General features: G+C 41.1%; 2 protein-coding genes across 3 annotated transcripts in view; both read left to right on the forward strand.

The window, feature by feature from the left end:
* Window positions 1–1,392, forward strand: part of LOC126408118 (uncharacterized protein C3orf20-like) — a 14,604-nt gene extending 13,212 nt beyond the window's left edge. The window contains exons 15-16 of the mRNA XM_050073494.1: window positions 760–876; window positions 1,046–1,392. Of these exons, the coding sequence (XP_049929451.1) occupies window positions 760–876; window positions 1,046–1,151 (223 nt within the window). The 3' untranslated portion in view covers window positions 1,152–1,392. The remainder of the gene's footprint in view (window positions 1–759; window positions 877–1,045) is intronic.
* A 484-nt stretch (window positions 1,393–1,876) lies between these two features.
* LOC126408457 (FYVE, RhoGEF and PH domain-containing protein 6-like) lies at window positions 1,877–25,281 on the forward strand. 2 transcript variants are annotated; one of them, XM_050074016.1, is made up of 21 exons: window positions 1,877–2,175; window positions 4,307–6,227; window positions 11,657–11,792; window positions 12,112–12,179; window positions 12,748–12,778; window positions 16,998–17,149; window positions 18,535–18,691; window positions 18,834–18,921; window positions 19,444–19,494; window positions 19,616–19,674; window positions 19,763–19,834; window positions 21,182–21,250; window positions 21,546–21,629; window positions 21,743–21,822; window positions 21,964–22,066; window positions 23,392–23,538; window positions 23,736–23,841; window positions 24,012–24,106; window positions 24,183–24,311; window positions 24,422–24,561; window positions 24,650–25,281. In XM_050074016.1, the coding sequence occupies exons 1-21, from the start codon at window positions 2,163–2,165 to the stop codon at window positions 24,684–24,686; spliced, it is 3,738 nt and encodes a 1,245-aa protein (XP_049929973.1). In that variant the 5' UTR covers window positions 1,877–2,162; the 3' UTR covers window positions 24,687–25,281. The 2 variants fall into 2 exon arrangements, with proteins under 2 accessions (XP_049929973.1, XP_049929972.1); XM_050074015.1 differs by having other exon boundaries at window positions 1,879–2,175; window positions 11,654–11,792.
* The last annotated feature ends 560 nt before the right edge of the window (window positions 25,282–25,841 follow it).

Here is a 25,841-nt window from a genome sequence, read left to right on the forward strand (position 1 = left end):
AGAAATCCAGACTCATCAGACCAGGCAACGTTTTTCCAAACTTCTGTTGTCCAGTTTTGGTGAGCCTGTGTGAACTGTAGCCTCAGTTTCCTGTTGTTAGCTGACAGGAGTGGCACCTGGTGTGGTCTTCTGCTGCTGTAGCCCATCTGCTTCAAGGTTGGACGTGTTGTTGGTTCAGAGATGGTCTTCTGCTGATCTTGGTTGTAATGTGTGGTTATTTGAGTTACTGTTGCCTTTCTGTCATCTTGAACCAGTCTGGACATTCTCCTCTGACCTCTGGCATCAACAAGGCATTTTCACCCAGAGAACTGCCGCTCACTGGATATTTCCTCTTTCTAGGACCATCCTCTGTAAACCCAAGAGATGGTTGTGTGTGAAAATCCGAGTAGATCCAACAACCATGCCACGTTCAAAGTCACTTAAATCTCCTTTCTTCTCCATTCTGATGCTCTGTTTAAACTTCAGCGGGTCGTTTTGACCATGTCTACATGCCTAAATGCATTGAGTTGCTGCCACATGATTAGCTGATTAGCGATTTGTGTTAAGGAGCAGTTGAACAGGTGTACCTAATAAAGTGGTCAGTGAATGTACAGTAAGGCATCATATTTTATAAACTGCTCCAACAAGTCTATATGTATTCTAAGTAAAATAGAAACACTCAAGTCAATTATAAGTATCTCAAAATTGTACTTAAGCACTTTATGGTACATAGTTACCTTGCAGCTCTGTTGTTCATAGTTTTCTATCCTTGTCTCGCAGTGATACAGGTAAAACCCCTGCAGCCACAGATGCACACAGCTCACAAAATGCAACACTAAAAAGAGGCGATGACACAACACCGACTGCTTCAGTGGAAACGGAAAAGGCCAAGCAGAGGTGTGTGACTGAACTTACACCTAATAAAGTCTGCAAATTCCTGCAATGTAAAGAGATGGTTCACAACACATACATTCTCTCTAAATCATGTGTTGTGTTTTCATAACCTGTTGTATATTAACACGGTGTTTAATATGACTCACTGGCTCAAATTTTTCTTCCTGGACAGAAAAAACAATCAAGTTCCTGATGGTTCATGCCAACGACAGACGGACTTTTGTATCAAACCGAAGAGGACTGCAGCACTCCCTCGTGTTGCTGTTATCACACACTGAATACGCTCCAGTGACGAGATTATATCTGCATCTGTCTGCTTGTGTTATTAAAAAAAAAAAAGTCTTCACACTACACCGGTTGTAGGCTCAAACTTGAGGTTGATGTGCAGTCAGAGTGCAAACACCTCATGTGTTTACTGTGTGGGTGGCACTGCTGATAAGCCTTATCAGTAGCTGAGGTGCAAAATGTTTTTTGACTTATGACCATGAAGAGACTGTGTGACAATGTTTCAGTGGGCCTTTATATAAATATTAATGAAAACTTCTTTAATTAAACATCCCTGGATCTGGATAAGCTGTCCGTCATCTGCCTGACTTCCTGTAGGCCAGATCTGTTTCCTGTAACTGTGACTGATCAGCCTGGTGACACAGATCCAGCATGATGAAAGCACCACCCAGAAATTTTGCTTATTTTAGTTTTACTTCCTCATTATATATATCTCAAGTTTAGCTTACAAAGCATCAGCTGCTTCCACTCATGTTTCAGTCTCTTAGTCACACTCATGGTGTTATTAATGATGATGATGATGATGTGTGTGGAAAGCTGTGTGGGTGGAAATTCCTGTGTAATGATGATGATGAAGTCTATGCAGTTGAAATGTTGATCAGATGAGTTGTAGTTAGTTTAAACAACATTAAACCTTCAGCCAGAGTGCTCAGGATTTTCTCTTACGCTCCTCTGATTTGGGTAATGTTACAGTTAATTATACTTTAGAGTTGTGTTTTGGTTGACATGGCAGTTTGTGGCCCCTGAGGACCCCTAGTGGAGTGTTTATGGAAACAAAAAGGAAGAAGTGTGGTTGATGTAGCTGGCAGCCAGTCAGTGCGGCTCCGGTGAGACTGCAGCAGCAGGATCACATGTGCTGGGCGAAGAAACGCTGACAACATTTATATATTTCTTGAAAGACAACTTCTTTGGACTGGATCGAGTCTTGAAATGTACCCGGACACCCAGGATGGTTTGTTTCCGCTTCACTGAATCCACAAAACTGGACTGAAGTGAGTGAAGCGATGATGAGCTCAGGTAAGTGATTGTCAGAGATCTGTTGGTGTCTGCGAGCTCACAGCTGGCGACATGAACTATTAATCAGAAGGTGTTAAACTGCGATGGAAACATGCATTTAGTTATGTTTTTGTTTGTTTCTCAGGGGGTAAGGCAGATAAACATCAGGGAGAAGCAACAGATTCATAACTGTAGGGCGTGAAGCTGAAACTGATCTGCAGCCTCTGGTTGTGCTTTGAAATGTTAAACAGCTCAACAAGCTGGTGTGTTAACGGATTAAGAATAAAAAAAAATAACACAAGAAGACATAAAACTGTGTGTGTGCATGAAAAGGTGGAGGAAGTGCTCAGATTATTTACTAAAGTTAAAGTACTAATACCACTGTGAAATAGAGTACTCTGTTACTAGTAGAAGTCCTGCTTTGACACTGTGACTTAACCCTTTGAAATCTGGAGTGACATCACTTCTCTTGTGCTGCCTTTAGACACCTTTCACAAATATTTAAATCTTTGGTATCTGAGCACATTGGTTTGATTTCTTGAAAAAGAGGCAATCAGCAATTTGGCATAACATGCCCTCTTAATTGCAAGAAATTATTAAAAGTTTTTTTTTTTTTTTTTTTTTTGCATTGTTGTTAATTGTTTTTTTTATTTTTAATTTTTCACTGTTTAAATTGTAATTGTGCTTTGGCAACACAAAGAAATGTCATGCCGATAAATCTTATAGACGGAGTATATATATTATTATGTTAACTGTATTATTATATTTATTATTTTTATTTTTTGCCACTAATTTTTTAGTATTTATATTTTTTTTATTTTATTTTTTTGTTTATTTATTTTATTCTGTTTTATTTTAACCACTTTTTTTTAGGTCTTTTCCTAATTTGTTGTTTTACTTATCTTTTTTGTGCTAATTTTCACTTTTTTTCCTAACTTTTTTTAACTAATATTTTGCTGATATTTAACTAATTTCTCATTAAGTTGCTTGTTGCCTTTTTTCAGTGTTTTTTTTGTAAGAAATTAAGTCAATTTGTTCAGGTTTCAAAGGGTTACGTAAAAATATGTAAGTAAAATCAGGAAAATGTTTGAATAAATTGAATTAGTCAAGTAGCAAGTCCTCATATTTGAATATCCAAAACCACATGATTTTACATGAAAAATGACTTGAATGAGTATTAAAATATTTGCTAGTTATTTTTCTAATCAGTCGACTAATCGTTTCAGCTGCACTTGTATATTGTCATATGGTTCGTGTGCAAAAATCTTCACTTGTAAAGTTACTAAAGTTATCAAATAGTTGTAGTGTAGTGGAGCAGAAGCAGAATGTGGCATGAATTTGAAATGGTCAAGTAAAATAAAAGTACCTCATACTTGTTCTTAAGTACAGTACTTCAGTAAATGTACTTGCATCCTACCGCTGTGTGCATGTATCAATCAGTGTATTATGGTATTTGAGACGTATCTCACTCATTTGTCTGTCAGTCCATCAGTTGTTGATTGTTCCCAGAATCAAACTTCATGAGGATGTTTTTGTAGATCTCTAGATGTGTTAGTAACCTGTGGTTTACTGAGTGAGGAAATATGTGCTGAGGGAAAACAACACAACATCCGTCCCTGTCAGCAGGTCAGCGTGTTATTGTTTGGTCCACCACAAAAGATTTCAGGACACCAGTTCAGCCAGATGTACCAGTTTGCATGACTCTGTCCCCAGTCCCTGCGCCCCCCTTCTACCATTTGCCTCCCACTCTTCACCTCCCATCTGCTCCTCCTCCTCTTTCTCTGCCTGCTGACACGCACCATTAGCCGGATTACAGTGCTGTTGTGTGGAGTGGCAAACATAAGCCATGTGATATTTGAACCCCCTGTGGAGGTGGTCCACAGGGGGTGAGTCCTTTACAGCAGTTTCACACTAAGCTGTCACTAGGTTAGGATCAGTGCTGCAGAGCCAAAGAGTTAAAGAGTAAACGACCATTCAGGCAACATCTGTGCGTCTACTGAAAATGCATTAAACACACCATCTGGATATTCAGAGTGTGCGTTTTTATTGAGCCAGATTATATCGTAATCTTTATTGATGTGTTTCAGATTCAAATCTGAGATAACTTTACACACAATTCTGAAGTGTGTCTCATTTGTTTTTCTCTCCTCAGGCATGCAAAAGCCACCCTTGGCCCCAAAACCAAAGCTGGCCCAGCCCCAGAAGCCAGGACTGTCTCCGTCAACCCCCAGAAGAGACAGCCACCTCTCGCTCCCGTCTCCTGGCACACAGAGGAAGGTTAAACCAGCGCTGGCCCCCAAACCCTGCCTCTCCAAACTCACCACTGCTGTGGAATCCAAACCACTGGCTTCAAAGAGCCTCCTTCAAACATCTGTGAGAGAAACCCCGCGGCTCGAAGGTCTTCTCAACTCCCAAAATGCAACACAGCAAGAGAACAAAAAGCCGGACTGGGATTATATTATTCCTATATGTCTGTGTAGCCAGGAAAACTGCATGTGCATCAGGAACACAAACAGAAAGCTTCTCCCGACATCTCAAGAGAAAACCGACAAGTGCAAAGTGACGAACACTTTCACTAATGCTCACCTCACAAACCATAAACCTCTTCAAGAAACTGTAGACAGAAATCTCAACACATCAGGCCCTGACGTCACGGTTAGACCAACCCTTCCCCACAGAACATGGAGCGATGAGGCAAATGGTAACGTGATCCCTCAGAGTGCACCAGGGCGAGGACCAGAGGAAGATGCTCTTGGCTCGGAGCAGATACCTCGTGCGCCCCAGACTAAACCCGTCCCAGCAGCCTTGAGGAAACCCATCCCTGTCCCTGTACCACGGAAACCCAGGACGCCTGTGCTGGTCCGTCAGGAAAAGGTGGAGGAGGAGAGTGAGGAGATTGTGAGCCAGGAAGGGAGGGAAATGAACGTCAGTGAGGTGAAGGTGTCATCAGAGGGGAAGGGCAGCTCATCGCCGTCTGTCAGTGTACCTGCTGGAAACAAGCCGCCAAGTTTTCTATCAGCGAGACGAGCCTCCACTCAGCCGGCGCCTCCGCCCAGGAAAAAGCCTTTACTGTCTGCACCTGAGAAAGCACCAACCTCTGCTCCTCAGACGCTCCCAAAGGATGTGGAGGAGGAAGACCTGGGGTGGGACAACAGCATCCAGGAGATGGAGGTATCGGTCGACAAGGAGGATGAAGAGGTGGAGAGGGAAGGAACGCGTGATGATGAGGAGGCGGTGTACAGTGACTTCACACATAGTCCTCCATCAGGCTGTTCGCTTGATCAACCGGAGCCTCCTGCCATCGCTGTGGCGGCAGAGGACAAGGTGGTCAAGGTTGCTCCGAAGAAGCCCCAGAGACACAGCAGCCCGATGGCATGGATGCAGAGGAAGGAATCATCTGAGGAGAGAGACGAGTGGAAATCAGGAGGTGATGAGAAGAGGCAGGAACTTTCTAAAGAAGACTGCGTTTTGAAGGAACGTGTGATGAGGGAGCTGCCCTCGCCTCCAGACGAGAAAATAAACAAAAAACTCTCAACACCTGGAATCGTCAAACCTTCTCGCTCCAGCAAACAGAGAGCCAAGTCATTCTCTGGTGCTGACCTGCAACGATCCGAAGGACAGAAAAGAAACTCTTTCCGAAAACTGCTGGACTTGAAGCTCTCTGTGAAGATGCTTCCCAAGCTGAAAGCGAAAGGAGGCCAGAGCTCGGACTGCACTGCGAATGAGAACGAACAAAGCGTGGACGAAAACGGATGTGAGGACTTCCACGAGCATCTCAGGGCGCCGCGTAAATTCTCCTGCCCGCTGCTCGGAGTTGAGCAAAGTGTGGACGGAGATGAGTTTTCTCTTGGAACGGACCAAGGTGTTTACTACGAGAACATGCCTCACTATGAGGAGATACCAGACTACATGAACGTGAATGTGGCGTCCCCTCGAACCTCTATCTCGCAGCCTACGGCCTGGCAGAGCTCGATGTATAACGACGAGGGCATTTATGAGGAGCAGGAGCCGTATATGTCCTTTGAGAAGAACACTGAGCACCAACATTGTCAGACGCCAACAGACTATGAGAGGTAGATTATGATGCTTTCGTGTTTGTCTTGTTTCTCTCAGTACCTCATATGTGATCTCAGCTATGAATATATAAGTTGATTTCCCTTATTTAATGAAAGGAGTGCAGGCAAACACCGTAGGCCTCCTAAAAACATTAATCTGTAAAAGATTTTCAAGACTCCCAGGGTTTCAAGGTATTCAAGATTTAGTTTATCATCAATTTGTGTGTACTTGCAGACATAAAAAAAAACAAAATGCTGTTCCTCTGAGCCCTCAGCATCACAACAAGACAGGATAAGATTATGTATCTAAAATGTTCCTTTAAAAAGAAAACAACTAAAAACATATAAATATAAAAACAGATTTTGAACACTGCATAATGGATACTAGGAGAGGACGCCGCCAGCAATAGGTCTAGTTAATTACAGAGGGTGACTGTGTATCGTTTGTAAAAAGGGCGGATCACAAAGCAGCGCGTCGCATTGTGTCTTTTGTTGCAGATTCCTGTCTGGTGAGTCTGACGTAGTGATACTAGTACAATGGCACGTGTGATCAGCCACTCAGGTGTTGATGGATTGTCGGTTGACCTAATAATTAAAATGACTCCCATCATTTTTTTCATGCCGCAAGTCATAATCAGAGGAAACACTTACGCAAACTTTGGCCTAGAAGGCAAGAATGTGTGTGTGTGTATTTTTTTAATTGAGGCTAAGAGGGCACTGATGACACACCTCCAGTGTTATCAAGGCATGCAGACAGACAGTTGAATACAATGGAGGTGATAGATTTGTCGCTCAAAACATTGAAAAAAAACATTCTTAGAAAGCAGTGTGTGTTTCCAAAAAAACATGTTCTTGTTACTCTGCATAATCCACAGACTGTTAACAGTTCATACAAGTTCTTTTAGCAATTTGAATTTGATTTTGAACGCTCAAAATGCTCAGTAAAAAATCGAAAATATCTGCATTAGCCAGGGCTCGACACTAGCTTTTAGAATTGGTTGCCAGCTTGGCAATCAGGCATCAGCTTTTGGATTGCCGAAACTAAAAGTATGTTTGATGTTTTTATCCACCTTATGTTTGGAATAATTAAGATACCAGGCAATTATATGTCAGGCAGCTAAATAATGTTTGAAAGCTTTATAACAGTAACCTAAAATGACCTTTGTATTTTTTCGTTTCATACAGCACTTTAACACTTGAATCAATTTGCACATTTGTTTGTGATGTTAACGGGTTAGTCAAACTTTTCAACTTACAGTCAAACAACTTAATTAGCTTAACTATTGTCTCCAAAACAGATGCATGTGCAAACACGACTAAATTAGAGATGATCTGATACGATATTTTCCTTCCCAATATCGATTCTGATACCTGAACTTGCACATTGGACAATACCGGGTACCAAACTGATACCACTGCGTTAAAACCAATCAACAATTGTATACTATTAACCCTGTATGGTTGTGAAATGGTTGCTATCAATGTTGTACGACATCGCTTAAAATAAACCGTAAAGCAGTGGTTCCCAACTGGTCCAGCCACGGGGTCCAGATTAAGCTTAAGGTCCACAGTTTGATACATTTAGCATCATACTTACTGTCTCTGTCAAGTAGCAATCTATTAGTCACTTATTTTACAGTACAGAAACAGCACTTCAAAATAAAAGCTCTGTGCCAGAAATTCACTGTACTTAAAAAAATAAAGTGTGTTTTTTACAAACTTGACAAGTTTCAGAGTCACTTGTGGTCCATTCAGAATGGAACCATGACCCGCTTTTTGACTGCAACCCACCAGTTGGGAACCACTGCCGTAAAGTGGTGGGAGTTTCAGTGTAAAACATTGCCAAATGGAACAGCTAGCGTCACACTGTTTACTGGAAATCACTTCTGCTTTGCTGCTTTAAAACAGTAGTTGTCAGTGGCTGTGCAGCACAACTTTATCCTCGTGAATCAACGTTTAAAATTATTCGCACATTATGTGGTTTCACATCAGTGCATAGACCCGCATAGTCGCTGATACTGATCCAGCATTTTAGGCAATATCAGAGCAACTCATGATACTGGTTATCAGTACTGGAACAACACTAGACAAGATGCACCAACGCACATGCAGCGATGTCTGTTTCCATTTCACACTGCAACAGCAATATCTAGGTCAGTGGTTTCCAACTGATGGGTTGGGGGTCAAAAGTGGGCCACAGGTCCCTTCTGAATGGACCACAAGTGGCTCTCAAACATGTCAGATTTTCACAGAGATTTTATTTTTAGCGCAGTTTACTGCTGTAGAGTGAGTGACTTACGGAAAGCTACTTTACAGAGACAACAAACTAACTCGACGACCTGGCAACACAGGTGTAACACTAAATGTATTAAACTGTGTGGACCTTGAACTAATGACTAAGGAGAAATGTGGACCCTGTGGCTGGACCAGTTGAGAACCACTTGTCTCAAATATTATAAATGTATTTATATTTTGGGGCATGTTGTGCTGTTTCCTTTGGTTGCCACTCCTGACAACTAAAGGCAAATGATTGGTTGCCAGTTTCTCAAAATGGTTGCCAACAACCTCCTGGTAACTGTTACTGTTGAGCCCTGTTAGCTCTTGTTTGGTAAGAAGAGCCAGTGTGATGCTTAATTGGCTCAGTTAAACTTCTATCGTGTTTAAATTCTTGGTAGTTATGTATGTAATCATCCTTTTATGCAAAGAAGTCATATGTTGCATTGTGAATGAGCAGTGAGCAGAAGTCAGTTGAGAAAATAGGATTATGGTTTGTGTAACTGTACACTCGGCTTGGCACAGCTTAGCGTGTCGCCCCTCTTTAGCTCAAACTGTGCAACAATCACATGTTAAAAAGAGCGGCTCACAAACAGAGACCAGTCACAGCTCAATGCAGCAGCTATTGTAAACATGCCATAGTGTTAGACCCACAGACTCCGGCTTATTGGGTTGGCTGCTCAGCCTTGGCCCATTTCTTCTTTTGCAGTTTTGTTCAGGGAGGAGCTGTTGTTTCACATGTAATGCTCCCTCTGGGAATAGTGGCATTTTAGATATGTAGCTTCTCTGTGGTGCAGCTCACTCTTAGCAGTTCACATGTAGTCATTTAAAGCTGTGTGTGTGATGATTGGGGGTTTGCAGTTGTTTCTGTTGGACATGGCAGTGTTTAGCCGAACTATAATGCTCTGTGACCTGACCCCGAGGCCGGCAGCTGGACCGAGGCTAGTGTCATGTGACCGTGATGATGGTTATCACTGAATGTTTGTTCCGGTTGTGTCAAGTGCTCCCTTTCCTGTGTGTTCTTTTTTTCTATGACTCCCACTCGATCAGAGCAGGAAATGTTTGAGCACTGCTGGACTGACAGTTTTCTCCTTCAGATTATGTGCTGACACAGGTGCTTTATTTCAAACCTCATCTCTTTTACCCTCTTCTATAAATAACATCCTCACTTTCTCACACTTTCTATATTAATCATGTGGCATGTAAATGACGTGGTCAGCACCTGCTGTATTCACTGTTTTTTATGCCTCAACAGTGGTGACAGCTGAGAGACATGTTTTCTAGTTGTCCACTTGGACTCAACAATCAACTGATTGAATTTTTTTTGTGACCTCGTATTTCTCATTCTCGTGAATGCGATACATCCAAAACACAAAGTTTAGTTTAGTTTATTTAAGAAGGGACAGTGCAACTTAATAAATACACATGGTATAAAAATGCCAGAATTAGCCAAAAGGCTATTTTCCATCTGTAGTCCCTTGGCCAAGATGTTACACAAGGCTACTTAAAATACAACAAAGCACACACACACACACACACACAAAAAAAAACATTAAAAAAAACAAAACAAAATGACAAACAAAAAAAGAAAACAGGACATACAGTTTAAAAGACGTCATTGAATGCATCAACAAGAACTGATTTTAACATGATTTTTTTAGTCACAAGACTGTAAAGATCGTCAAATCTGTGATTCAGTGCTAAAACTTGAGGAAAGTTCTTACATTTTGGCACAAATGAACTGATTACATTTTTGTGGTCAAAGGTCACGGTGACCTCACAAAACCAAGCAGCAACCTCCAAGGCCTGAAAAGTAAAGCTAATGTGGGAGTGCCAAAAGCTGCAGTTCCTCAAATGACCACTTGAGGCTGGCTCCAGTCAATCCCCATAGACCCCCATGTTAAAATGCCCAACTTTACAGCAGAAATAAACATCTTTACAGCGTGGTACAAAAATGAGTTTTGGTCTCTACAGCTAATTTCAACATATATGTCAACTGTACGGGGGGTGAAATTTTGTTTAACTCACGCGTTTGCATTTCATTGAGGCCCAAAGTTACACATATATAATTGAAGAGTTGCTTGAGTGACAAACTCTCTGTGAGGCGTCGCTGCTGTCAGACGGTCAGATCCACCCCTTGCTCCTCTACAGCTCCAACCTCTCGTCCAAATATGGTCACCTCCAGCTCCAAAAAGACAAGATGGTGATTGCCGAAATGCCGAACTCGAGGCTTTGAAATGGCAGTCCACAAACCAGTGGATAATGTGATGATAGCTACGTCCATTATCAATACAGTTTATGCGCAAAACATGTTTTTGGCCATTCATTTTCCATAATCGCTTATCTTATTAGGGGTCGCGGTGCGCTGGAGCCTATCCCAGCTGACATTGGGCGAGAGGCAGGGTACACCCTGGACAGGTCGCCAGACTATCACAGTGCTGACACATAGAGACAGACAACCATTCACGCTCACATTCACACCTACGGACCTGGAGAAAACTCACAGTGACACAGGGAGAACACCACCACCCTGGGGTTTGAACCCCCCACACAGAAACCAGAAACCCATGCTTGCTGTGAGGCCACAATGCTAACCACTGCATCACCGTGCTACCTACGTTTTTGGTCATAACTCAAGAATTCATACACTCAACATGACAAAATTTCACAGAAATGTGTAAGAGGATAAAATGAGGAAGTGATGACATTTTATATCCAAAAGGTTAAAGGTTAACTTTACTGTGACATCATAATATTCTGCGAAAAAACTCTTTTCTGGCCATTAATTAACTCAGGAACAGAAGGGGAGACCTTTGGTCAGATACCAAATTAGTGACACTAATCCTGGGTGTCCACTTTAAAATTGTGCTGCTGATTGTATAGATCTTCTGTGCTGCTGGGGGAAGATGTGTGTGTGAAGCATCTATGTTTTAGAATTCGTAGCGGCTTTGCAGCATCATACATATTTGAAGCATTGTCAACTGTCATGGCTACATTTGAGTCTGGACAGACATAAATGTAACTTGACTGGTTCAGGGAGACGTACAACTCTAGTTAAAAAATGTCTACAGCTGCGTCTGTGTGTCTTAAACTCCTGTACAGTGGTGTGCTCACACTGTTACACCTGACTCTACTCTCCCCTGACCCCAACATCCTGCCCCTTTTGATAGAAGCTCTGTCGATGAGGAGGTGACACCCCTGGATGATGCCCCCTCTGATGATGACATCTTGGCCAACACCTCGGACGACGAGGCCGACAGCAGCTCCATCTCAAGTAAAGGCGACCCTGAGCAGCCAGAGGAGAGCGCGGTGAGAAGCAGACACTGTTAAATTTATGATCTCAGTCAGAAATACTTCCTGGACTCACCTCACGGGGTTTGTCCTCTGCAAGGTTTCAGCGATAACATTGTTTTTTTTGGTTGTATGGGGAAGAACTTTTCTTTCCTTGACGCTGAGTTGACTCTTTTTTTTTCCACTGACCTTTACATCAGGCACAGGCTGTATCTGATAGAAATTCTGCCTGAATATATTGTGATTCACAGTGTGTATCTGCTGTGAGTAGTTTTGCTGTGATTTATTATGGTGCATTGTTATTCAAAGTCTGTGTCTTTGTACCTTGTTTTGTTAGATGCAGAGTGGAAAGAAGAAGAGCAAGATTCAGCACATTGCCACAGAAATCATGAGCTCTGAGAGTGTGTAAGAGTCTGACTTTGTTTTCCTTTAGGTGTTTTTTTTGGATCCCTCAAATTATGAAAAAAAACCCCATCCACTTACATGTTGGAGTGTGTAGCCATAGAGATAGTTTTGTTTTACTTGCCCAGGTTTTGAGGTTTCTGCCTCCACCCTAAACATTTGTGGTGAAAGGAATGTCGTTTGTGGCGCCCAGAACATTGGAAAATGATGTTTAAGATTTCTACAGCAGCATCTCATTTTGTTCACATTACTCTGAATCCAAAACATACGTTGCTATCAACACATGTCACAAGGACTGTGGTAAAACATAAAACACGGTCTGTCTGTTATCAAAAGGACGTTGTTTTTGGATAGATGTGGCGCTGAATGTTTTAATGTAATGTCTTTATGCTTTGAGCACCACAGACAAAATTTAATACACCCCCATTGTTTTCAGGAGAGACATGTCTCAAAACCTTGACAAAGAAACAAAAACCAAACTAAACATTTGGGGAAGCAACTCTTCACTTTCTGTATTACTAAACCTATCCATTATAACTTCTTAAACGTCCCCTGTTCTTTGTTTTTCTAGGTTTGTTGATGTCCTCAAGCTGCTTCATGTTGTAAGTACCCTGAGACATCACCCTTATCTGTTATTTGCTTCACACCAAAACAGGCCTCATGTTTGTCGTGAGACGAGCAGAGGCAGGTGTTTTAGAGTTGGGAAGTGGGAGGATAAATTAGTCCATACTGAAATTTTATATTAAAAGCTATTTTAAAGAAACAATGTGTAAGATTTAGGGGGATTTAGTGACATCTAGTGGTGAGGATTGCCGACTGCAGCCAGCTGAAACTTCTTCCAGTTAGAATTCCTTCAGTGTTTATTGCTCAGGTGGTTTTTACCGGGAGCTGAATCATCCACAGAGGACTCTTCCTCTCCAAAACAAACGGACCTGGTGATTTAAATGGGTAGAAACACTGAATAAAGCAGTTTCACATTACACATCAATGTTTCAAGGTCAGATGCTGGGCACTACTCTGGTGCCTTTTCTGTACCAGCTTTCAAGAGCGCAGCGGCAGGTCGCATCTGAGATTGCCAAGCGACAGTAACCAGCTCTGAATGATCACAGACTGATATTTACAGAGGAAGGGAAAGGTATCTGTCGGCTGTGATTGGTTGGTCCTTCTCATATGGCACGTGGTGTGCGCTGCTGCGTTTCAAAAGCTGAACTCAGTTTATTTCAGGGTGCAGTCATTGTGCCCCAAAAAGTAGGCGCTCTGCAACGCATGGGTGTTGAGATGGTGTTGCTCTCCTCTTTGAGAGCACCTGCCGTGTATCTACATTAAAAACAGTGGATTAGAGGGCACAAAAATCGTGGCACGTGTAAGGCTCCTTTTTGTCTTTGATAACTTAAGATCCAAGCTTTCAGTAGGTTTCCAACAAGAGCCGAATTTTCCGCAGAGGTCTCTTCCTCTCCAAAAAAGAAATTGACCTGGTGATTTAAACCGGTAAAAACACAGAATAAAGCAGTATCACACTGAAAAAAAACCTGACGCTGCTTGTCATGGAGGGGCGGCTAACTATGGTGTCCAGCGTGAAAACATAAAAATATGAATGGCCCTATCTAGAGCCACTGTTTAGTTTGTCCATTCTGGGCTACTGTAGAAATGTGGCAGTACAACATGGCGAGCTCTGTGGATGAGGACCTGCTCCCTATGTAGATATAAACAGCTCATTCTAAGGTAACGAAAACATAATGATTCTCATTTTCAGGTGATTATACACTAAAGAAAACCGACTTATTATATTCCATTTCTGCCAATATATCCCCCTAAATCCTACACACTGGACTATTTAACCTCTTAAGTGGGAAAAACATAGTTAGAGATCAAACTCCATATTGACGTTGAGCCAAATTTAAATGTCTTTTTAAGAGAACAGAAATCAGCCACATGAGAAATGATGTTTGTTAAAGGACCCTAAAAAACAAATATTGAACAAACAATGGTATTAAATGGTTTTACAAAAAAAACAACCCACCCTTATCTAAACATGCGCAGCGAGCCACACGACGTACTGTTGAGAAAGCTGTACTTCATCTCTCTATATGTTTTATCTAGTGCTCGTCTGCTGTGTGAGCCCACATTCTCCATATGTGTTTAATTATGCTCGCCACTGGGGCACACCCCATGTAGGAGACGACTGTGTGTACAACCTAACTCCCCTCAGTCTCGACCGCACAGCTCACATTCCTCCCTGTTTCCCCCAGACTTTCTCATGTGATCTGACAGTAACACTACACTCTGGACTTCAGTGGACTCCTGTTGTCTCCTTGTGATGTTTGTAGAAATTTAAGCTGTAACCGATCCAAGCCAACAAAATGATATGACGGTCTGGTTTCTGTGCTGTACTTGCCCTCAGGATATATTTGAGAAACAACGTCAGGAAATACACTGTAGGGTGACAGGAGTATTTGTGTCTATTGTCAGATCAGAATAACTCCAACCAACTTTTAAAGGGACAGTTCACCACAAAATCAAAAATACTCCTTCCTGTTATCTTTAGTGCTGTTTATCAGTCTAGATAATTTTGGTGTGAGTAGCTGAGTGTTGGAGATATCAGCCGTAGAGATAAATGACACTCAGCTTGTGGTGCTCAAAGTGCCAAAAGAAATTCAATGTAAAACTCAGCAGCAATGTCCAGAAATCATGACCTGGTTACTCAAGATAATCCACAGACCTTGTTGTGAGCAGTTTAATGTAGTTTAATGTATTTTCTTTCTACCGAACTACCCCCACCAACCGTATCACTGCACAGAAGGAAGTGTGCATCTACTCATAGACGAGAGGCTTGTGCTCATGACAGCGTGACATGTAAACATTAATGGCGTTCTCCTTGGCTCAGCTGTAACATTACATTACAACATACTGTCCTGACTTTTCACCAGGGTATAGGGTCTATGGTGGTATTTGGACCTAGCTTACTTGGACAAGTGGTTTGTTGCTTGCTGGGTTTAAATACTTACGGCCCCTAGAATAATAAACAGACAGGAAATAAGCACCCTTCCTCCATAGATTCTTGCTGCAGGATGATGATGACACTTGTTGCAGCGGCGGACAATGACACATCAAGTCGCAATTGGTGGTTTGACGTGTTTAATATGAACGACAATTAAAACTTAAAAGTTGGACATATAAGAAGTTGGATTAATTGAGCTACCGACAGGGATTAGACATATCTCATATACAGAGGGCTGGCAATACAGCTAACCGTCATGCCACTTAATAATATAAAATGCATAGGTTTTGTTTCAACACTGAGGGGGGACACATACATGTATGAAATGAGGGGTTTAGAGATCCTCCGCCAGAAAATTTTGAGCGTCAAACACTTAATTTTCTGCATTCTGGTGAATTTTTATACAGTTTGTGCCTTTTCTACATCAGTTTATGGTGTAAATGTCTTAAAATTTGACTAAACAAATGTCCTCTGCTACTCTGTTTTTATTGTGGGGGCTAAATGTACATGTTCTAAATATTAAGGGGGAAATCTACACCTATACATAACATGACCCCCCTTTTGTGTTTGCAGTGTAACTTCACCTCAAAGTTAAAGTCCTTTTACTCATAAGTTAAAGCCCTTTTAGTATTTTTCCGTCTCTTTATTTTCCCAAAAAAAGGATGAGTGTGAGCAGATGTTTGGAGAGACAAAGGTCTCGAAACAAGATTGTAGTGGGACTGACTCATAAACAATGACTCCTCACTGCGGAGCTCAGACAGGAAGTGCTCAGGTCTCTGTAGGCTGTAGAGGAATGGAGTCCATTAATGAGGATCAGTCACACCAAGTTCAGAAGTATGTAGAGGTGACTTAGTATTTGTTCATTCTCCATCTTCACCAGGCACTCTGCCAACTCTCCACCGACTGATTGATGATAACGCCACATGCCATTTGTTGTGTGTTTTTATCTGAGTTATCAGTCGAGCCATATTTTCCACGATGCTCTGTGTACTGTCGCTGTCAGGTGAAAACATATTGTCTCCAAAATGTCGACTTCCCAAACAGAAAGATAAGAAAAGCTCTGATTTATAGCTTGATGAAAATGTGTTGTTTTGTCTGCCTGCTTCATAAACTAAGTTCAAAGAAGTTACACAGAAATGCGGGAGCTTTAAGAAAAAAATGAAAATCACCCAAACTGAACCGCAGCTTCTCCTCATCCCTGTTGTTGTCCGCTCCGCTCTTATCAAAAAATATTCATTCACTGCTGATTCAGTCGTGTCTGCATTGTAATCTTTTCTTATCTCGTGAATCACCCAGATTTTTTTTTTCAAATTCCCTGCCAAATCCTCTTCCACATGACGCACCTCCTCCGCCGTCAGATCACACATGTTAACCACAGGAGCGCTCCACTGGGCGCTCAGTCTGTAAGCAGTTTTATTTGCCATGTGTCCTCATAAACCACAAAAAAAACTCCACATCATCAGAAAAAGAAGCAGAAACAGCACCCTCCGGCTCTCCTTTTTATTTTAGTCCTGATTCATGGTATTGTGGAAATTTACAAATGCTTAATGCGAGTCAGGTGTGTGTGTGTGTAGGTCATGGGTCAGCACTGTTTCTCTTCATGTATCTTCTGGAGCTTCTCTGGTTTGTAGAGTTATTTTGGGGAACAAGCATCTTAATTGTTGATATATACTAATGCACTGCATTTTCATGCAAATCTAAAATAACTAGTTTAACATTTGACACACACAGACGCACACACACACACTGGGTTTTCCCCTGTGTGCCTGAGTTCCTGTATTTGATCATCTGACTCTTTATCTGTGTGACTATCTGACCTGCAGGACTTCCGTGATGCGGCGTCCACAGCGTCCCGTCAGAGTGGGAAGCCTGTGATAGAGGAGCGTCTCCTCAGCCAGATCCTGTACTACCTCCCACAGCTCTACGAACTCAACCAGGACCTGCTCAGAGAGCTGAAGCAGAGAGTGGCCAAATGGTACGACAGAATCCTGAAAGAAGTGTTTTTACGCTTGTGTGCACAGATCAGTGTTACTGGCTGAAACAGCAACATATGGCCAAAGGTTTATGGAGGCCCCTGTCCCCATGTTTACCTGGGAGGTTATGTTTTTGGTCAGGTTTGTTTGCTTGTTTGTCAGCAGTAATACAGGGAAAACTACTGGACCAAGTGTCATGAAACTTGGATGGCTGTAGCATAGGCCAAAGAAGAGCCCATTAAATTTGGGAGTGGTTCTGAATCACAGGGCAGATACCCAAAATATTGTCCTCTTTTCTAAACACAAGTTAAGGCATTTGGCCTTGGCAGAATAAAAGTCACACATTTTGAAATCCAGTAGATGATAGTTAAGTTCAATAGTGATAAAGCATGGCCAATAAGAAATGCAATGACTCCATATCACAATCCACTTTCATAGGTACCAGTAATCCTCTGGGGTAGGTTACACAGGTAACCGCTCAAACCACAAACAGAAACCAGTTGCTATGGAGCACTTAGGGACAGTGTCTCATGGGAGAACTGGAACAACTGTACCACCGCCGCAGTTGTAACACTCAAACTAAAGTGTGGCTGTGGAAACGTAAATACACACATATGACGCAACTAATTATACTCTTGTATCCAAATGTGAATCGTCTGCAATGAACTCCACCAGAGCTATTACGAGAGGCCACTATGTTTGAATAGATGTCGTTTAATTGTGGACTTTTGTATTATATGTTGTATTTGTTGCTTTTTAAATGTGTTTTGATTGGCTGCTACCTCGGCCAGGTCTCTGTTGTAAAGGAGATTTTCAATCTCAATGGGACTTCCTGGTTAGATAAAGGTTAAATAATAAATAAGTAGGTAATAAGTAAGCTGAGATGATGACGCTTTAGTTAGTCAAAACCATATTTTGACCTATTCTAGTAGTTTTGAAAATGCATCCAGACATATATAGTGGTTGTGCTTTTAGATTTGCATACATACAAGACTATTGGCCTTGGCAGAGGTCTGAACTCTTAGAGTGCTCCTCTAGTTGTGTGTACTTTGGGTCTGGGGCTGTTTCTCATGGTTTGGGCTGGATAGTTGAGGTCCGTTTAAGAGAAATCTTTTTGATCTGCAACAGTGTTTGGAGCATCCACATGAATGCCAAGACCCAAGGTTTCCCAGCAGAATGTCGCACTGTGATAAGATGATCAATCTTATTCACTTCATCTGTCACAGATTTTAATGTTGTGGCTGATTGGTATATACACACTATGTATTTATGTTATTATTATTCCTACAAGAATAATTCATCACATTGTACAGCTTAATTAAACATACTTTCTCAAGCAGGTTTCACAGTGCCTGGTTTAACTCATGCAACTTTATTCTGTGTACAGGGATGAGAATGCCCGGCTGGCAGACATTTTCGTGAAGAAAGGGCCCTATCTGAAGATGTACTCCACATACATCCGCGAGTTTGACAAGAATGTGGCTCTACTGGAAGAGCAGAGTAAGAAGAACCCAGCGTTTGGCGCAGTGGTACGGGAGTTCGAGGTAATGAGGCTTGCTTGACCTGTTTTCTGTGTCACAGGGAGTGTGTCTGTTGGGTCATTGACGTGTCATTGTTTATGATGTGTGAGTTTGTTCCTGAAAATTGTGTCATTTGTGATGTGACACAATTTTTTTTTTGTCCCAGGCCAGTCCACGCTGTGCCAACTTGGCTCTGAAGCATTACCTCTTGAAGCCTGTGCAGAGGATTCCTCAGTATCAGCTGCTGCTCACAGGTATTTCTGCAAACGAGTCAGTTTGACTGCATTAAAATGTTCAGTTTAATTTCTTGACAAGCTTTATTTAATTCCAAACATCATTTAATTGCAGTTATGAGCTCATAAACTTTGCATGTTTGACTCGTGCCTCATTTTTGGCATCACACTGCCCTCTGCTGTCCAGAGAAACAAAATCACTTTGGAATTTCTGTCTTGCTCCTTCAATCCTCATATAATAAGATTTTTGAAGTGCAGCCCAAATCAGATTTGGTGACATAACACCAGCTTTAACATGAGCGAGCTTAGTGATTCATGAGTCTAATGGATCAGGGTCGATCCCTCGGGACCAAAATGTGAAGAATGTTTGTCACGTCACCGTTGTGTAATTGTATTATGTAAGCACCTGCAGACCTTTTTATCCAGGATTTTAATTTTAGATTACATTCCAGGAATTTACAGTACAACACTGAGCACTTGTAACCCAGCGTACAAAGTAGTTTGCACTCCTGGCCCTGACTCTTGTTTCAAACTGTGTTTCAGACTATTTGAAAAACCTGTCTGAAGACTCTGATGATTACAAGGACACACAAGGTAAAGCAAGGGGCCTTTTTACATCAGCATACTGTAAACTCACCTGATGGTGTCAGTGAAATGGAAACATTGTTAGTCATGTATATGTAATTAACACCTTTTCGCATCTCTATCCGCTCAGCTGCCCTCGCCATAGTGAAAGAGGTGGCCAATCATGCCAATGACATCATGAAACAAGGGGTGAGAGCCAACAAGACATCAGAATTATTTTACTAATGTGTTTAAAATACTTTGTACGGGTTGCTGATGTCCATTTTTTTCCTCTCAGGATAACTTCCAGAAGCTGATCCAGGTGCAGTGCAGTCTGAACGGCCACCATGAGATAGTCCAACCTGGGCGGGTAAGACCTTTTATTAATGTACCTTCATTAGATTTTGCTACATTAAAGGGATAGTTCACTCAAAAATGAAAAACACACATTTTTTCTCTTACCTGTAGTGCTGTTTATCAGTCTAGATTGTTTTGGTGTGAGTTGCAGAGTGTTGGAGGTATCAGCCGGAGAGATGTCTGCCTTCTCTCCAATATAATGGAACTAGATGGCACTCAGCTTGTGGTGCTCAAAGCGCCAAAAAAATACATTTGAAAACTCAGCAGCAATGTTGCTCTTTCCAGAAATCATGACCTGGTTACTCAAGATAATCCACAGACCTTTTTATGAGAAGTTTAATGTCAGAACTTTTTTCCTTTACTGAACTACACCCACCAACTGTATCACTGCACAGAAGCAAGTGTGCATCCACTGCTAGCTCACCTAGCACCAATGAGCTAGCTAAAGTTACAGCTCAACCAAGGAGGATGCCATTAATGTTTACATCTCTCGCTGTCAGAAGCACGAGCCTCTCGTCCATGAGTAGACGCACGCTTCCTTCTGCGCAACAATACGGTTGGCAGGTGTAGTTTGGTAGAGAGAAAATAGTTCCTACATGAAACTGCTCACAGCAAGGTCTGTGGATTGTCTTGAGTAACCAGGTCATGATTTCTGGAAAGAGACATTGCTGTTGAGTTTTTCAAATGTATTTTTTTATTATGCATAAATATTACGTATTTCAGATTAAATAAGATAATTAAGAAAGTTGAGAATTTCACTTCAAGTTCCATTTAGTTGCTGTTCTGAAACTATCAATTTTATTGCACAATCTTCCTCTGAAGATTAAGTTTGCCCAGTTATCATGAAATAGTACATGCTTGAATTTCCATGATTCTTTTACTAGAATGACATCTAGACCATGTCAGTTTAAAAGTAAATTACAGAGTACATGCTTGGGCTTGAAAGTAGCATTTGACAAAACAATCTCATCTCAAGGTCTTCAAGGTCCTGTTTTCAAGATTAAAAATGAACTCAAAACTCAATCATTTAACCAATTAATACAATTAATTTGTATATAAATAAGAGTTGTGTGTTGTATGTTGAGTGATACTATACTATTATATGTTTTAATCCATAAAATCTAAAGCTTCTTGTCGCTATGATTAAGTGCAATTATGTGATAATTACTGTAATTAACTGGAAACCACATCAGCACAACTACTACACTCTTTCTATCATGCAAATGTTTTTTTCTACCTCAGTACTTGTGATATAGTGCTTTAGTTTAAGACAGACATTTTTAAGTTCACGAGTGAGGAAATACCCATGTACGACAACAGACATAACTTAGTGTGATCTCATGACATTTTTGTGCTCCAGATCTTCCTGAAAGAGGGAATCCTGATGAAGCTGTCTAGGAAAGTCATGCAGCCCCGAATGTTCTTCCTGGTACAGTAAAACACTTACCTGTTCCTTCTCTTATTTCATTCTTATACAACATAATCAGAGTAATGCTGCAGTGACTGTGTAATCTGCCTACGCTAAGGTACTGCACACTCTCCTACCTACGTGTGGTCAGAGAGATCCTCATTTTCCTCGTTGTATAAAAGAAAAAGAAAAAAAGTGTTATCTATGTTCACTAAATTTCAGTGTACTGTTCTTATAAGATGAACAAATAAATCAGTTAAAAAAGAAGACAGAATGAACAGAAAGTAAAAATGTGTCTTTGGTTTTCCTCCTTCAGTTTAACGACACGTTGCTGTACACCACTCCTGTGCAGTCAGGCCAGTACAAGTTCAACAACATGTTGTCTCTGGCTGGGATGAAGGTGAGAACTTCACCCCTTATTTCCTTACACTCCTCATCTCTTCTCACATATATCTTATTATCCCAGGGCATGTTATACGCTGCCATCACCGCTCACAATGAAAATAATTACAGGTTAGCAAGCCAAGCCAGGAGGCCTATCAGAACGAGCTGAAGATTGAGAGCGTGGAGCGCTCCTTCATCCTCTCAGCGAGGTAATGATCAGAAACCAAAGATATCTCCTGGTAACTTAAGAACGTGTTGTTTCATACCAGTCGTCCTGTGTTTCTCCCTGCAGTGCAAAGGTCAGTGAATAATGTGTAGGTGTGTATTCACACTGTGTTTTCTCTCTGCAGTTCGGCCACAGAGCGAGATGAGTGGCTCGAGGCTATTTCCACGGCGATCAGTGAATACACCAGGAAGAAGATCAGTTTTATATCTGGCAAGCCTCCAGAAGAGGTGAGATAACAACTTGGAGAAAGTGAACCTCGTACATTTCCTGTTTCTAGTGTGTGAGCCTGTGTGATAGTGATGAATATAAAGTCTGTTTTATAGTGTGTGTGTATGACAGGGTTTTTAATGCAGTATGGTATAAAGTATTGAATTTGATTTGAGTCATTTAGATTCAGGATAAGTATGGAAAAATGTTGCCCCCCTCTGTTTCCTAAAATATAAAATTCAGGATATCTAAAAGTAAACTGATCACACCCAGAGTGTTTTTCAAGACATTTGGAGCAGGAAGCCAAAGTGTACACCACATTGTGAGGAAGCAGGGCCAGAGTGATCTTGATGTCCTCAAAATCAAGACAAGAAGTAGGATGTGCGACTGATCACACACTCCTACAGAGAACTGCTTTTATGCCTGTACATCACAGTTTGCAAAACAGCTCTGCCCCAAGTGCCTTGTAGCTCAAATACGGCCATCCGGGACCAAATCAAGCTTCAGTCTCCAAGGCAGAATAATGAAGCCAATGTGGAAGTGCCAAAACATGCAGTTCCCAGAATGGCCACATGAGGCTGGCTTCAAAACAGAGTCAATCCCCATAGATCCCGATGTTAAAATGCCAGACTTCACAGCAGAATAAACATGTTTATAGCCTGGTACAAAAACTGTTTTGGTCTCTATATAATTTGAACATTAGTGACAACTGTACAGGGGTGAATTTTTATATAACTCACCCATTAACATTTTATTAGGGCTTAAAGTTACTCATATTTAAGGACAGGGCCACTTGAATGACAGGTGTCCTCAGCTTCTCAGTCAGGTCCATCCCTCGCTCCTTCACTGGTCATCAACTCATCCAGATATGGTCACTTCTGGCTCCAAAAAACTAAGATGGTTGAAATAACGGCAAAAAACACTAGTCCATAAACCAACGTCACGGTAGCTACGTCCACTGTTTTATACAGTCCATGGACCAAATTAAAGGAAATATCAAACTTGCCTTAACATTTATGAGTTATCTAGTTATTAGAAAAGTAAATGGAGTGTCTTTTCTGTGTAAGGAAACCATATCTTTATTGCTGCCGTCAACGTTATTTCCATAGACACAGTGAATATACAAAGCTACAAACACCATACATATGTATTTGTGTATTTATTTGTTTGCCTACTCACAATTGGGAAGTGCAAGTTTACAGAGGGCTGACTGTTAGTACTCAGTTACTAAATATAGTCTGAAAAATCTATGGAGAAGTCTGGAAAAGTATGAAGTATGAAGAAAATGTAAAGGAACACTGGTGTGAGCGATGACTGTAACCTCCTGTGTTTTTTTAAAACTCAGGCTGAGCTGAAGGATTCTGGTGACGGTGCTCCTTTGGGATCCAAAGCCCCCATATGGATCCCCGACCCACGGACCACCATGTGTATGATCTGCACCTGTGAGTTCACCTTGACGTGGAGGCGACACCACTGCCGTGCATGTGGAAAGGTAAGGCGACAGAAAGTGGAAGAAAAAGCTTCTACTTTCAAAAACAAATGTAATTTCTGAAATATTCTTCATCAAAAATTTAAACTTAAAAAAACTACTAAATGATTAAAATTAGAGCAGCAAAGCGCCTTGAAAATCATTAATGTTGTTAAATGATGAGAAGAATAACATATTTTATGCTTATATCATGCCATCAGGTGGTGTGCCAGTCTTGTTCCTCCAACAAATACTGTCTTGAGTACCTGAAGAACCAGTTAGCACGAGTGTGTGACCAGTGTTTCCCTGTCCTCCAGCAGCAGAAATGTAAGTCTGGCTTCCTCCTATCATTCTTTGAAGTCTGATCCAAACACAGTCATCCTCATATTTATCTCATATCATGTTGTTGTAGGCTGAAACATCAGCATGGTTTAGACTCCGCATATTGTATTTTCTCTGTATTGAATAACTGCATGTTCCATGTTTGTGTTCATCAGCTGAACAGGCTCTATCAGCAGCCGTATCCCCTGGAAGCAGATCTACCTTTGCTTTCTCCAGGAAGCAGAAGAAGATACCGGCAGCACTCAAAGAGGTGACTGATGCTGTGTCATGATCAAGACGCACTGTCAGTGATAACAACCTGATTTCTAATCAGATGTTTGTTTCAGGTGACGGCGAGCACAGACAACTCCTCCATGAGTGGGTATCTGCAGAGGTCAAAGGGCAACAAGAAGCAGGGGAAGAGGCTGTGGTTTGTCATCAAAGACAAGGTCCTGTATACGTACGCTGCAAGCGAGGTGAGCTCTCCTACCTGTATCTGTGAAAGCCCTGTGTCATGATACAATTAAACCAAAGGGAATTTATTGTATGTCCATCTAACACCAGTCTTTTATTGTGTTTCCTGCAGGATGTTGCAGCCTTAGAGAGTCAGCCCCTGTTGGGGTTCGTCTTAAAAGTTGATTCATCGCAGAAGCTACAGTTTAAGCTTTACCACAAAAACACGCTTTACTACATTTTTAAAGCCGATGACGTCCAAACAGCACAGAGGTACAGTATGAAGAACGGTGCCACTTATTGTTGCATATGGTGATGGCAATAACAATACTAAAAACAATCCTTATTTGTTTTTTAACAGGTGGATCGACTCATTCAAAGAAGCCACAGTGCTTTAACGTCGGTACGCAGCCGTGTGGAGCTGTTCAATGAACTGTTTTACCTCAGTGCTCTCTGAATTCTGCAAAAAGCATCTGGAGACACCGCGTTACCTGCACTGAAACATCCAAATGTATTATTTTATTGCTCTTATCAGACATACCATAGTGACCTTTTACATTGTTTAACAGTGTGAATTAGCCGTGTTAATTTTGTTTAACATGAATCATTTCCACCAGGATTCATGCAGTTTTAGCTGCAAGTTAAGAATCATATACCTGAATCATTGTAGCTGTTTTAGACTTTTTTTGTTATATTTAATTATTTTTTTTAACCTGCTTGGATCTCTGTAGCACAAATTGTTGATAAAAGCCCAAATGAATACTGTAATAACATTTCGATCCACATTTACTCAGTAACTTTTAGAGTTAAAAACAAATCGAATGTTCACTGTTTGGACATAACTGTACCATAATGTATATCTCAAATAGCTGTACATAGATGATATCCTTACTCACATATCTTCTGTAAATAGACAGTAAATGTAATCAAATTTCCATGAATCTCACTTTTGTTATTTAAATTGTCACTGTAATAAATTTTTGTATTACTGTGCTTTTTGTCATGGTCATCTGTTGAGGTAACAAATAATTTGACTATGCATTAAAATGGTGGAAAAGCAATGTTTTAATTGTTAGTTGATGGGGAAAATTACAGAAATATTTATTGTAGCCCACTATGACTGAAATATATTAGAGGTAAATCTTTTTTTTCCCCACTGGACTTTGAAATCACATCTATTTACCAGAATACCAGCAATTTTGGAGCTGCTGAGCCTCAAGTAGCCAGTAAAGAGCACTAGGTTGATCTGGCAATGTCTCTACTATTAATCTAAAAACTTAAAAGAATGAAAGCCTGGAGCTGGTTGCACAAAACACCTTAAGTTAAGGTTTTCCTTAAAATCTGGATTAAGGTTCTCTTAAAATAAAATCAGTTGCACAAAACATGTTGTCTACCTCAGGTTTCCTTAAAATTTTAATAAAGTATTTTAAGTTTTCTCCTTATCTTGGTCTCATACTTAAGAAATCCCTTAAAGTTAGTTAAACCATTGCACAAAAGACTTTAGGTATCACAAGCTTTGAGGGCAAGCAAACAAATCATGGAAACTGTAGTTA

This window comes from Epinephelus moara, chromosome 20 (assembly GCF_006386435.1).
Source record: "Epinephelus moara isolate mb chromosome 20, YSFRI_EMoa_1.0, whole genome shotgun sequence".
Taxonomy (NCBI): Eukaryota; Metazoa; Chordata; class Actinopteri; order Perciformes; family Serranidae; genus Epinephelus; species Epinephelus moara.